This window comes from Bison bison, unplaced genomic scaffold, assembly GCF_000754665.1.
Source record: "Bison bison bison isolate TAMUID 2011002044 unplaced genomic scaffold, Bison_UMD1.0 scf7180017864382, whole genome shotgun sequence".
In the NCBI taxonomy this organism is placed as follows: Eukaryota; Metazoa; Chordata; class Mammalia; order Artiodactyla; family Bovidae; genus Bison; species Bison bison.
Window position 1 is genome coordinate 3,399,005 of NW_011494954.1, and position 15,317 is coordinate 3,414,321.

General features: G+C 36.8%; 1 protein-coding gene across 2 annotated transcripts in view; it reads left to right on the forward strand.

Annotated features, from left to right (window-relative positions):
- ELTD1 (EGF, latrophilin and seven transmembrane domain containing 1) overlaps window positions 1-15,317 on the forward strand; it is a 142,453-nt gene that overhangs the window by 67,288 nt on the left and 59,848 nt on the right. For both annotated transcript variants that reach the window (XM_010857568.1, XM_010857569.1), the window contains exon 3: window positions 9,892-10,044. In XM_010857568.1, coding sequence (XP_010855870.1) covers window positions 9,892-10,044 — 153 coding nt within the window. The remainder of the gene's footprint in view (window positions 1-9,891; window positions 10,045-15,317) is intronic.

The window sequence follows — 15,317 nt, forward strand, 5'->3', positions numbered from 1 at the left end:
ATGTGGAGGGGTGGTTTATGTGTATATCATATGTGTAGTCTGGGCTGCACTTAAAGATTCAGGCACAGAAGAAATTCCCAGAGGGGAAAAAAGGTATAATTCCACATCTCTCCTTTGATACCTTTCCTTGTCTTGTAGAACGGTTGGTAATGACAGTTCCAGTGTGAAAACAATAGCTCCGTTACTTTTCTTGACTGACTGAACTCATTCTAGTTTCATTGCAGCTCTGCTTTTTTTTCTTTCTCTTCTGCTGACCTTTTCCTCCCCCTTACCTCATAACTATATGTTTACCTTCATATTCCCCAGAAAAATATAAACTGTAGGAAGTCTATAATTGAGGGGACTCGTAAGGAAGATTTTTCTAAGTTCATTAGAGAGTGCTAGATATGAGAAGAGAATTACCAGTGTTACTGAAAACAAATGAGCCCAGTAGGCTGCCTTGGGGAGAAATAGGGCGGGGGGCGGGGGGGGAAGCTTCTGCATTGCTCCACCTTTGACTTAGAGGGCCTGTTTCACAAGAAATCACATAATGGTTATAGTCATTTTAGTGTTCAAATTTACGGAGCAATCCTGGCAATCGTGTCCAGAGGGAAAATGTGTGTAAGAGGGATGCTGCTGTTAAAAGTTCTCTGGCTTTCAAGTTGTTATAATCAATTTGAGCCCAGCCAATAATATTTCAAGTGCTAGAAAAAGAAAGGGGAATATTTTCTCTTTCTAAATTACCACACCTATGGTCAGTTGATTGAAAAATGGAATATAAACTAAAATCTTGTTCACATTCTGGAATGCCAGTGACATAAAACCAGTAAAATTCTACTTTATTATACAGAAGTAATATAATTATATGGTTGTTGCCCAAAATGTGTCATTCCTAAATGTATCACTCTTGAATTTAGAGAATTAGATACCCACTACTATGACTTGTTTAGAAGAACACTTTACAAAATACACCTCACCCTACAATACAAAGATATAGCTTGGTTTTTAGAGTCAGGCAATCTTAAATATTAATATAAAAACCATGTACAGCAGATTCTCTAAACTACCATGATTTAACCCATCTCAGCTTTAATTTTCTAGTAAGTAAAATGAGGATCATATCAATCATGTTATTATAATGATTAAATAAACTGAAATGAGCCATCTAGCAGAATACTTGAAAAATATTTTCTCTCTTCTTTCAGATTATGAGGTACAAATCATGCTGACCTAGTTTTTAATATAAGTCCACAATAAACAAGTAACTAGCCATCAACCATAGGTTAGTTGAGTGCTAAGTAAGCTTCCCAAAAACATATTAAGAGGAGATATTTCTGGCATATGTTTTTGGGAAGCTTAGTTAGCACTCAACTAACCTGTGGTTGATGGTTATGCATTATGTTAAAGCCCTATGTAGTTTTCTGATAGGCTGGACTGAATCATGTGGAACCCCAGGGAATTTTCTGGTCAACCTTGAGACCAAACACAGTTTAAGGGACTCCTTTGGTCCTTTTTACCTACTCTCACATCCTAAGGAAGCAAACTCAAGTAAGTAGAATCATACAAAAACACACCAACAACAACAACAACAAAAAACAACGGGAAAGAAAAAAGGAAAACAAGGGAGTGTGATAATGCCAAGGCAGAATTCGTTCAAACTGCTGAGATCAAAGCAGGAGGAGTCAGGAGAAAGGATCCATCTAGAGATGAGAGCAAAGGAGACAGCAAGCTTGCTCCCTGCACTGCTGCTGCTGCTGCTGCTAAGTCGCTTCAGTCGTGTCAGACTTTGTGCGACCCCACAGACGGCAGCCCACCAGGCTCCCCCGTCCCTGGGTTTCTCAGGGAAGAACACTGGAGTGGGTTGCCATTTCCCTCTCCAATACATGAAACTGAAAAGTGAAAGTGAAGTTGCTCAGTCGTGTCCAACTCTTAGCGACCCCATGGACTGCAGCCTACCAGGCTCCTCCATCTGTGGGATTTACCAGACAAGAGTACTGGAGCCTAATAATTGCCAGGCTCCTGGTTCTGACCCATCCTTTGGAAGAGAAGTAGGGAGTCTTGAGCTCCAGCTTGTGATTAAATAAGTCTCCCCATCCAAAAATGAACTCGCTCTTAGCCACAAAGCTTCTCCTCCTATGCTTCTCTCTGTCCTCATGAATCAATATACCCAGCAAATCCCTCCAAATCAGAACCCGTGGATCATCCTTGCTTCCTCTGTCCAACTAACTCATATCCAGTTAGTCTCCAAGCCACACTAATAATTTAAAATTATTTTACTGTGAAAAATTTTGAAGTCACATAAGTAAAAAAAAGAATATGAAGATCAGATGGTAGTCATCCAGATGACAGTTTCCAGTTTATGCCTAATCTAGTTGAATCCTACCCACTTTCCTTTCCATCCCCAGATGACTGACTTTTAACACTTAAACATATCTGATCTAACCACTTTACTAATTTCTTCTTGACTATGTTTAGTTTTTCATGTCTTACAGTGTTTTAGCAGATTTACCTGGGTCTTACCTCATTTTCCTTATGTTTCAAAAATTGTTTTGAGATCAAATCAAATCAGATTTTTCTACATAAAATCTGCTGATGCTCATCCTTTACCCACTGAATTTAGTCCAAAATGTTTAGCAAGTATTTTCCCACTTTAGACTATACATATCTGCATAGAATCTTGCCCTACAGTCTCTACCATCCTACCCAGTGTTCCACAATATGTTGTTTATTCGCTATTCAACCCTTTTGCAACCCCATGGATTGTAGCCTGCCAGGCTCCTCTGTCCATGGGATTTCCTAGGCAAAAATACAGGAGTGGGTTGCCATTTCCTTCTCCAGGGAATCTTCCCAAACCAGGGATTGAACCCGCGTTTCTTGATTCTCTGGAATTGGTAAATAGATTTTTAAACACTGAGCCACCTGGGCAGCCTAATAGTTGTTCTCTTCCTGCAGGCTTCAGGCATTTGGGTGAGTTCTTCCCTTGTGCTGAATGGATTGTTGGAGCCCATTTCATTTGTGTTAATTCTTATACTTCAATGCTTGGCTTAATCATCTCTTCCTTTTCTAAACCTCCTCTGAGAATAACCTTCCCCCTTTTATCCTGAAAACTTGCTAAGGAAACCATTGCTTCTCTGAGTTACCAGTATACGGCTAAATACCTTGTTTATTTGTTATATACAGCACATGCTAATAATTTGAGGTTTTGTCTGTCTTCTCCAGCAGCCATGGATCCTGTTGTTATATGTTAGGTGTGTGTCTTTGTTCTTGTAGTGCTCAGCTTGCTGTGTTAAACGGGAGCCAGTAAGAATTTCTGCTGAAAGAATGCCAAATATTTCTCCTTATTAACATTTTTTAATCATTTTTAAATAATGTGTCTTCTCTTTAATGGTATTAAAATGAATTTTTCAAGTGAAATCCTAAATATTTATTTTATAATCTTACAAGGAATTAAATATAACATCACAGAGAGTGACTAAACTGATATATTGATATAAACAATGGAGACAAGAGCACAAAAGAAACAGTCATATATTTTCTTATACTCATTCAAATAAATTTTCTCCTTGAAACTTAATTTTTGTTATGTTAGACACTGGAAGTTTAAAGCTGTTTAAATAATTCAAATTTATATAGTACTTCACAAAGATAATTTTTTGCCCATCTCCACTCTCTTGGGGGAAGAGAAGAGGTTACTTTCAGATAAGTGGTATTTCAAGGAACAAGATTGGAATCAGACCATTTAGGGAATTCGCCTATATCATATATCCAGCCCAGAAGATTGGGAGATAGATTAGAAAATGTTTTTATTTCCAAATTCTTGATAAGAAAGCTAAGAGGTCAAGTGCTCAAGACTACATAGTAGGGAGAAACACAAAAGTCAGTGTGAATCTTTGTTTTTTATTTTGTTTGGTTTTTTTCTTCTGGTTAATGTGTTACCCAAAACTTGAAAATAAATTGAAATCAAATGATATATTGGTACATTAATTTGTTTTCAGAAACAATCAGGTGGTATAAAATGGCTGGTTTTCTTGGATTCTGACCAATAACTCAGATCTAGTGAATTCTTTTCCTCTGTATTTTTGCATATCATTTTTGCAGCTATAGACCACAAGGGATGCAATCTTCATCATTTTCTATATTACCAATAACTGATCCGAGAGCACAATTCCTTTTAAAGTTAATATAAACTTCTCCCAGTATGCTGTGAAAGGAGTCAAATTTTGAGATAAAAATTGAAACTTTTAATAAGAACTCAATTACATGCTTCTGTGTTAACTTGCTTTAGAATGTGAACTCTGACAGCAGGGCACAGATCCTGACTTTTTGATTAATTTTTACTTATTTCCCAATGTGGACATATTCACATTTGGGAACTGGGAAGTTCCATAAATATTTGAGTAACTGAATGATTGAGTCAAATCCAATGTGTATGAAGTAGTTTTCTTCAACTTGATTTAGATACTTCTGTGTCAATTTGTGACATGCTCTCAGGTAATTTTAATAAACTAGTCTAATTTATTTTGTATGACTATATAGACATAAATGTTTGCTTTCTGAGTATATGTGTGCATATAGTCATCTAAAGTTATACAGTACATCTGTATACAGAATAGATAAATTAATAATTAATACACACATGTTAATAAAGTATGAACTCCAACATTTTATATGATGGCCTTTCTATTTCTCTTACTTTATTATCATATTTTCAGCAAATTTACTTAACTCCCTCAACGTTTATATGCTTTAATTTAGGGGTGACAAATGCCTAGCCAAATGCTAAATCTGAAAAAAATTTTAAATATGATTTTCAAATTTTTGAAATTTTAAATCCTTTAGATTTGTGTGCTTCCCTGTATCATAAGCCACACTTCCTTCTATTGTCTGGCTCCTGGTGGAGTCAGACTTAAGTCACCCACCTGCCTGGCCTAACGAAGCTTCTGAGAACTCAATCTTTGTATTTACACGTCTCCAAGTTGTTGGCCTGTAAAGAAAGAAAGAAAGAGAAGTCAGTCAGTCGTGTCCAACTCTTTGTGACCCCTGTAGCCTACCAGCTTCCTTCGTCCATGGGATTTTCCAGGCAAGAGTAGTGAAGTGGGTTGACATTTCTTTCTCCAAAGGATCTTCCCAAACCAGGGATCAAACCCAGGTCTCCTGCATTGGAGGCAGATGCTTTATCGTCTGAGACACCAGGGAAGCTTCTAAGGGGAGCTCAAAAGTCTTCTCTTGGTACTCTAGCTTTTTACTCACTTTAGAGTAAATCAGACCACATACTGAAAATTAGAACTTTTGAGGAAACAATGGAATTGAACCCAAAATGTCAGAGAGGTGCCTATGGAGAAATGAAGAGAGGCCTGAAGTCTTAACGTGAAGAAGATACTAGGTGTGAGGCCTGGCCTAGCTTTGCTCTAGGCTTTGGAGAGAATGATCTTGCTTCTCATAGACTGACGAGTTTTTCTTACTAACTGGTTATACACAAATGAAATAGTCCTGTGAGGAAAGTAGATTCAGGCCTATGTTTGGAGCAAAGAGCCTTCCACATTTGTTGTAAGGACAGGCCTGCCTCAGGCCTAGGAAATGAATTTGACACAGGGTCCTACAGTTCACTGTGAGATAGGCCTGAATTGAAGGTTATTCTGGGAGCAATAAAGGTGTTTCACTTGTTAAGCTTGGAACCTCATGGGTAACAGTCAAGGTCAGGTCTCAAATATTTGAAAGTCTATTTCAGAGATATATTATAAGTAAATTGTATTTTTTTCCTATGTCAAAATGAAATGATACCATTTTATTGATGTTTTGAATGACTTTTAAGAACATGGAATATTTTTTAGCAAAATAAAGTTAATATTAAAACTTTAAAATAAAGTACTATATAAAGCCATATACAAAAGAAGTGGAGAGTCTACATAATCTGAATTATCTTTAAAATGGAATGAGTGGTTATCTTCATGTAATAAAATTACAAATAGGTTTTATTTTTTTTTCCCAGTGGCTTTTCAATAAATTATCATGAACTGTATTATTGGAATTTGTAAAAATGTTATAAGGAAACAAATTTTGATGTTTATTCTTTGTATTTAGTGTGGATATATTCTATCCATATACTAATGGAATTTGTACTTTTTGAGATCTTTGTTATAGATATTTTAAGAATACATTTGTTATTATACATATCTAAGGATAAGCAACTTAAACTTATTTCCAGACTTTGGAAGCTCACTTCTTCACGAGAAGGGATAAGTCTCGGTCACTTATGAAGGACTTATTTTACATATTAAAGGCCAAGTAGCTGTTAAGAATTTTAAGTGGAGTGTAACTGGATCATATTTCTAGTAACTTAAATAATAACAGTATACAGAAAATAATATACCTGTATATTGCATACTAATGCTAAGCACCACTGTAAGCATTGCTCATGAACCCCTTGTAATCTCTTAACAACCTTTTGAGGTGGTCACAGTGTATTTCCATTTTATGGTAATCTTCCTATCACAGTGTCTAGCATACAACAAACACTCAATAAATAATAGCTAATATGAACTCTTTTTATAGCATAGTACTTAAGAAGAGTGAGATCTCTTTGACAGTCAGAATACCTAAGGCTGTAGTCAGAATTTGCCACTTATCTGTGTGCCATTGATCACATTAATCTAGCTTTTTATACTTTAGGTTTTTTTATTTGAAAATAGCAATAATGTCTGCCTCATAGGCATGTTGTATATGTATATGAGCCCTCCTCCAGGGGATCTTCCTGACCCAGGGATGGAACCCACATCTCCTGTGGCTCCTGCACTGCAGACAGATTCTTCACCGCTGAGCCTCTAGGGAGGCACCGGGCTATAGTCCATAGGGTCGCAGGGACACGACTGAAGCAACCAAGCACATACTTGTGAAAGAATAAGTATGGCAGAGAACTTTAGCTGTTCAAAATGTCTTCTTTCTTATTCCTGGCACACAGCTGGCCTACACCCATCAGCTTCCCTGTGGTTAGATGTGGACATTTGAATGAATTCTGGTAAATAGAATGTGGATAAAAGTGATGGGTGCCATTTATAGTTGTGGCTTATTACTCTCTTATGCTCTATTTGAACCCAGCTCCCCACCAGGATAAATACAGACAATGTGGAGGCCCGATGGGGGTGGTGGAGCCATTAGATGAAGCAAGTCTGGGTCCTTGAACCATTATGCAAGAAGCTACACCATCAACCTGAATACTAACTTTGGCTTCTGACTAGAGCAGCAAAGAATCTTTTATTGTGTTGAATCATTACATGTTTGAATATATTTGTAGCAGTTGGCCTATTAATATACTAAGTCAAAGTGATAAAACATATAGATAATAAAATAAAATTGTGTAATAGAGCCTCATAGGTTGAATATCTTAAAAAAAAATAGGATTTCCAAATCTTACCTGCCGTGACCATAGTAGTAATTTTTGAAAACAAAAAAAAAGAGGACTTCACATTTAGTTGTCTGTCATATGGTAACTTCTGTACTTATATCTGTAATGTTTGAAAATGACTAAATGGAAATAAAATTTAAGTGAGAGACAGACTACAAATAAAGTTTCTATTTTTCTTCTGAAATCTCTACCTCAATATCTTTTCCTCTCTCAAAACAGACCCATAATCCATCAAATACATTCTTACCTTATATATTTGCTTTGTAAAATTATCCTTGCAGAGGCGGCAAGATGCAACAGCAAAGAGAACAGGCATTGGACCAAACTACTAGGCTCTAACTAAATAGCTATGTGACCTTGACAAGTTACATTTCTTCTCTATGGCTTATTTTCCTCATCAGTTAAAGAGAGTAATAATGGCACCTGCTTCTTAGAATGTATGTAAACAACAAGTGAAGTAATATTTATGAAATATTTAGGAAAACTTCCAACTCTTAGTTATCAATATATGTGTTCAATAACCTGTATATAAATTAAATGTTATATAAATAAATCTTTAAAAATAACCTTGTGCTGTGCTTAGTCAAATCTGACTCTTTGCAACCCCATGGACTGTAACTGCCAGGCTCCTCTGTCCACGGGGATTCTCCAGGCAAGAATACTGGAGTGGGCTGCCATGTCCTCCTCCAGGGGATCTTCCCACCCTAGGGATCGAACTCAGGTCTCCTGCATTGTGAGCAGATTCTTTACCGTCTGAGCCACCAGGGAAGCCCAAAAATATTGGTATGGGTAGCCTATCCCTTCTCCAGGGGATCTTCCCGACCCAGGAATTGAACTGGGGTCTCCTGCATTGCAGGTGGATTCTTTACCAGCTGAGTTACCCGGAATCCCCCAGATTAACCTTGGTTTGATTAAAATGGAGAATAAAAATTCAAGACATTCTCCAAACTCAATTCAAACAACTGTTCCCCTATGACTTCTCCCTGGGCCCGCTGATTAGGCTTCCCTCAGCCTTCAGAAACATCTCAGTCACCCTTATGTTTGAATATTTGCCCCAGATTTTACCTTCCTTTTAATTACTTTGCTTCTCTCTGTCTAATCAGTACTTATCTGTCTTGGAGATTAGCCAGTTTGGGTCTATTAGTACCCTAGGGTTGCAGTAAGAAATTAGCACAAACTCCGTGACTTGAAACAACACAGGTTTGTTCTCTCGCAGTTCTAGAAGGAAGTCTGAAATCCTGGAGTTGGAAGGTCCACACTCTCTGTAGGGCCTAGAGAAGAATCTTTGCTTATGTCTTTCTAGCTTCTAGTTAGCTGTCCTTGGGACTCCTTGGCTTGCATCAACATTACTTTCAGTCTCTGCCACTGTTTTCACATAGCCTTGTCCTCCGTGGCTCCATTTCTGAATTTTCTAAGGACACCATTATATTATGTTATAATGTATTATAAGGACACCACTCTTGGGCCCCTCCTAATTTAGTATGCCCTCATCTTAACTTCTTGCAGCCCAGCGTTTCTCATGATGTACTCTGTATATAAGTTAAATAAGTGAGTCTGAGTGAACTCTGGGAGTTGGTGATGGACAGGGAGGCCTGGTGTGCTGCAGTTCATGGGGTCGCAAAGACACGACTGAGCGACTCAACTGAACTGAACATCTTAACTTAATTATATCTGCAAAAGCCCTATTTCCCAGTAAGGTCACACTCACAGACACTAGAGATTAGGACTTGAGTATATCTTTTTGGGACGCACATTTCAGCACACGAGGGGATCTAATGTCTCCTCCAACCAATCGTAATTACTTCTGAGAACCATTTATTTTTTATTTCATTCATTGGACAGGTAATATGAATCTGCTTTCTAATTTTTAAAAAAGATTTATGAACCTATGTATCTTCTTTGATAAATTACATTATAAGAGTATAAGGATAAGGATTGTGGATCATGATATTATTTTTTTCTGTTTGTATACTCTTTCATATATCACACAATGCATATGATAACAAATAGATATATTAACAAATGAAGGGATACAAACCTGATAACACAAAATTCTTGTGGAGAGTGACAAAAATAAATGATAAATGATTAAAAAATCAATTTCTGATCTCTGATTTTTCATTTTTATCTTACGGTATGCTTTTGACTGATTATTGTGAGTATTATTGTGACTGATTATTGACTGAGTATTGTAAGTTCACCAATAAGATATTTATTAACATTGTGATATTTAAATTATATGTAAACATTTGAAAAATAATCCAATAAAATTCAATAGCTCTGTTTAGTGCTTTTGCAGTAAGAGTTTCTACCTTGCTTTGTAACTGCAAAGGTTTTACATTTAAACAAGAATAATCAAGTATGTAACATGAATTCTTACCAGTTTTTCTTAGAAATAATATCACATACCTTATACTATTTAACAGGGAAAATTCCCCAAAACTGATGGAAAATATTAGGAATCCATCTCAATTCTACAAGAATAATGTTTTAAATTGATATGTCCACAGATGATAATGAGTGTGGAAATTTAACGCAATCCTGTGGTGAAAATGCTAACTGTACGAACACACAGGGAAGTTATTACTGTATGTGTGCACCTGGTTTCAGATCCAGCAACAACCAGGACAAGTTTATTACTAATGATGGAACCATCTGCGTAGGTAAGTTCAGCTACCTATCTTAAAATTTATACCTATCTTTTATTGCTTATACCTCCACAGATTAAATAATATCCAAATCAAATTCTGTCAGTCGATTGTACCCCCGTTGTTAATACTTTCAGAATCTTCATTAATTCTTTTAATTCTCCAATATGATATCAGTTACTATGGCATATTTATCCAAGAATATAAGACGAAGAATATCAGTTTACAAAAAAAAAAAAAAATTGTGATGTTATGAGATCTAGCAAGGTGGCAAATAACGGAATAAATACTTACACTTTAAAGTGATATATTCACTCCAGAAAATTACTATTAGTATCACCAGATAGTAATAGTTTTATAAATATGCACTCTGAGAGGGGCCCCATGTTTTCCTGGAAAGCGTTCAGATAGTCATTGCTTGTGAACACTAGTGATGTTCACTCTAGGCAGCACTGCTGCTGCCCACCGAAAGTTTGTCACGTTTAAGACCTGCATTCAGTTTTTTTGAACCCCGACCTGTTTAGAAGTAACTACAGTGTCTTCTGGAGGGATAAAAGTAATTGCAGTTCAATTCCTAAGTAAAATATTGTGAGAGAGTATCTAGATTTTTTAATGTCATTCTATTGTATTTTGGTCACACATTTGATTTATCAGATACTATAGTCTGAGAAAAAAATTGTAGAAAACTGTAGAAAAGATGAACAGTTTTCAGAGAGATTCTCTGGAACCAAAGACTTTAACTTTGAAAACAAATTATGAATCATCTTAATCATGGTTTCTAAAAATTGCCTAGTTTACCAGTAGCTAGTATGATTATAATTGACAATTATGTATAAAATTAGTGGATGAACTGAGGCCCTGAGAGTTTGATCACATAGCCAGGACTAGATATGAGATAAGCTCAGGACGGAACATGCACCATGGGCAGGGGTAAGGTACTGCTTCTACCTTTCATAGTTAAATGAGAGACATCCAATCACACTAAAGCTTTAGATCAGCCCCAGTAAAGTTCTCATCAGTGAGCTAAGGAGAAGTCTGGCAATGTTATTATTATGCTATGCTATTCTATGCTAAGTCGCTTCAGTCGTGTCCGACTCTGTGCGACCCCATAAACGGCAGCCCACCAGGCTCCGCCGTCCCTGGGATTCTCCAGGCAAGAACACTGGAGTGGGTTGCCATTTCCTTTTCCAGTGCATGAAAGTGAAAAGTGAAAGTCAAGTCGCTCAGTCGTGTCCGACTCTTAGCGACCCCATGGACTGCAGCTTACCAGGCTCCTCCGTCCATGGGATTTTTCCAGGCAAACACACATGATAAGTCAGGAGATAATGTTCAAAGAGAATTTCTCCTTGAAATGTCTGTATCAAAGAAATTATCCTGTCTTGTGTACTTTGAGTTCACAGCGTTTTCTCTTTCACCTAAATAAGGAAGATCATATTCTCCTATTATAGCCAAGGGAAGTGAAAAGTCACACATTTAGGATAAAGGGAAGGTTAAAACCACAGTCTTCTACCTAGAATGCCACTGATATTTCCACAGGAATCTCAAATGGGTGACCATTTAAATCTCACACATGAATCTGGATGATGCAAATATAGTGAATCAAACTTTACAAGGCCATACATGATGTAAAATATGAGGAAATAAATCTCTTTCTGTTGAATTATGATTTTATCTGGATTGTTTGCAGCAAAAATTTTTATTGGATTACATCATTACAATATATTCGAGAAATTAAAGCCTTCCCAGAAAATGTATAGTACCTTGCTCTTTGTTCTTCTCAAACCTAAACTCATGTTTCTAGTCTTAGAATGTTATATAATGTGTACATATCTTTAACTTTAGTAAAGTTCTAACTTTGTAGCTATATAACTAGAAAATTTTCAGTTAATGAAAAAAATCTAACTTGGAACACCTTAATTACTGAAATTTAATGCAATTTTAACTATACTTTCCATTCCCTCTTGTCTCTACAAGGCATTTGTCTTTTCATCTGATTATGTTTATTTTTGATACACCTCAGTCCACAGAGGGATATATAGTTCTCTGTCTGTATCTCTTAAACATAAAGAATTCTTATTTAGAGAAAAATTAATCATAAGCACAGAGAAAACACACACAAAGATGACTGAAAGCCAACATTTTATGGAAGGGTAATACATTTGTGATCTACACAGTCAAAGGCTTTGGTGTAGTCAGTAAAGCAAAAGTAGATGTTTTTCTGAAACTCTCTTGCTTTTTTGATGATCCAGTGGATGTTGGCGATTTGATCTCTGGTTCCTCTGCCTTTTCTAAAACCAGCTTGAACATCTGGAAGCTCATGGTTCATGTACTGTTGAAGCCTGGCTTGGTGAATTTTGAGCATTACTTTGCTAGCCTGTGAGATGAGTCCAATTGTGCAGTACTTTGAACATTCTTTGGTGTTGCCTTTCTTTGGGATTGGAATGAAAACTGACCTTTTCCAGTCCTGTGGCCGCTGCTCAGTTTACCAAATTTGCTGGCATATTGAGTGCAGCACATTCACGGCGTCTTCTTTTAGGATTTGAAATAGCTGAACTGGAATTCCAACACCTCCATGAGCTTTGTTTGTAGTGATGCTTCCTAAGATCCTGAGAAATCTGTGTGCAGGTCAAGAAGCAACAGTTAGAACTGAACATGGAACAACAGACTGGTTCCGAATCAGGAAAGTAGTACGTCAAGTCTGCATATTTTCACCCTGCTTATATAACTTATATGCAAAGTACATCATGCGAACTGCCAGGCTGGATGAAGCACAAGCTGGAATCAAGATTGCCAGGAGAAATACCAATAACCCCAGATACACAGATGACATCACCCTTATGGCAGAAAGTGAAGAAGAACTAAAGAGGCTCTTGATGAAGGTGAAAGAGGAGAGTGAAAAAGTTAAAACTCAGCATTCAGAAAGCTAAGATCATGGCATTCGGTCCCATCACTTCATGGCAAATAGATGGGGAAACAATGGAAACAGTGAGAGACTTTATTTTGGGGGGCTCCAAAATCACTGCAGATGGAGACTACAGCCATGAAGTTAAAGGACACTTGCTCCTTGGAAGAAAAGTTATGACCAACCTAGACAGCATTTTAAAAAGCAGAGACATTACTTTACCAACAAAGGTCCATATAGTCAAAGCTATGATTTTTCCAGCAGTCATGTATGGATGTGAGAGTTGGACTGTGAAGAAAGCTGAGCACCAAAGAATTGATGCTTTTGAACTGTGTTGTTGGAGAAGACTCTTGAGAGTCTCTTGGACTGCAAGGAGATCCAACCAGTCCATCCTAAAGGAAATCAGTCCTGAATATTCATTGGAAGGACTGATATTGAAGCTGAAACTCTAATACTTTGGCCACCTGATGAAAAGAATTGACTCATTGGAAAAGACCCCGATGCTGGGAAAGTTTGAAGGCAGGAGGAGAAGGGGACAACAGAGGATGAGAGGTTGGATGACATCACCGACTCAATGGACATGAGTTGGGGTAAACTCCGGGAGTTGGTGATGGACAGGGAAGCCTGCATGTGGCAGTCCATGGCATTCCAAAAGAGTTGGACATGACTGAGCGACTAAACTGAATACATTTGTAATTTAAGACTTCCTCCCAATACTCAGTTATTATTGAGATACTGTGGAAGAGCCCTACATTTTTGCTAATTCTCCTTTTAGCTCTTTTAAGAGCTCAGTAAACACAATAACTTAGATTAAAACCCAATATCCAATATCCTGTGAGCTACAGTTCATGGGGTCGCAGAGTCGGACACAATTAAAGCAACTTACCATGTATACCATCCAATATTGAGTTCTGCAGTTTCCACCTGTTTTGTTTGATGGATCATTCAATGAAAAAAATCTTTCTCTGGAAAATTGTTATTCTCACAAGTTTTGTTGTCCTCAAAGATTAAGCTTTTCTCAGAAGCAGAGTAACTGTTTCTTTTCTGTTTTTTTTTTTTTTTTTCTTTCCAGTCCTGTAGTAATTTTCATTGTTAACTATGATAATCTTCAGGGAATTTGAACAGAGAAGCATAATTCTATTTTCTTTTTACCTTAGTGTTTTACCTTGTAGTGTACTGCCTATGATTTGAAAGTTTAGCTAATCCTTGAATTTGACATATCTGGTAATTATAGTGATTGCATGTGTGCTAAGTCACTTCAGTTGTGTCCAGCTCTTAGCCCACCAGGCTCCTCTGTCCATGTGGATTCTCCAGTCAAGAATACTGGAGTGGGTTGCTATGCCAACTCCAGGGGACCTTCCCGACCCAGGGATTGCATCTCCTGCATTGGTAGGTGAGTTCTTTACCACTAGTGCCACCTGGGAAGCCCAATTATAGTCATTAAGAACATCTATAAATATATAAGGAAAACCTCCAGCACATGACAAGAAATTACCCAAGCAAAATTCTTTATCTTTAGTCTTTTGAAATACTTATTTAAACAGATGAAATAATCCTTTGGAGAAGTCTTTGAGTGAGATTGAGCATCATTCCTATTTTTCTTCTCCTTTGAATCACAGTAAAATAGAACTTCTGGTGCCCAGGTCCCAAGAGATATTGTTCACAAGTGGGGAAACTGAAGCATTCAGTAGTATGACTTTCCAAAACCAAATGAGTAGAACCCAAGGATTTCACGTTTTCTGTGTTCATAAGAGCAGTGTTTACTACTTGTCATTTTTTTGTCTTGTTGTCTTAGGTACTCTGATAGTTTTTTTCTGGCTTTGAATACTGTTAAAATTCAATTTTGTCTTTGCAGATTACTTCCAGTAATTGAACATTTTATCTTTTTTATTTTTTTTTTTTTGCAGTCTGTGAGTTACACAACATTAGAAAATTCAGGTATTGATGAAAATTATGAAAATTAAAGCAATCATATAATCATGCTTTGAAAAAAGATTATGATAAAATGCTGCTGGTTTGGCTCATTGTAGACATGAAAAACAAGCATAATTGTATTAATGAAAAAGCAAATGAATTTTTTTATTTGCAGAACAAGGAAGTGCATATTATGACATACTTACATTTAGTGAAATCAAGTTATTGGTATTAAACTGAGTGTTAGTTTGGTAATGGAAAAAGTGGATCACTTATTAAATACAGCTTATCAGTTCTAGCCTAGTTGAAATAATTATATGGCAGCAATTTATCTTTCATTAAAATGGGGGAAAGGGTGCTTTTTCTCTTTTACAGCTCTAGGGAGTACCAAAACATGGCAATTTAACAAGACACTCATTATCATTGTGTTTTCTCTAAACCTACATACTCACAGGGCTTATGCTATTAAGAG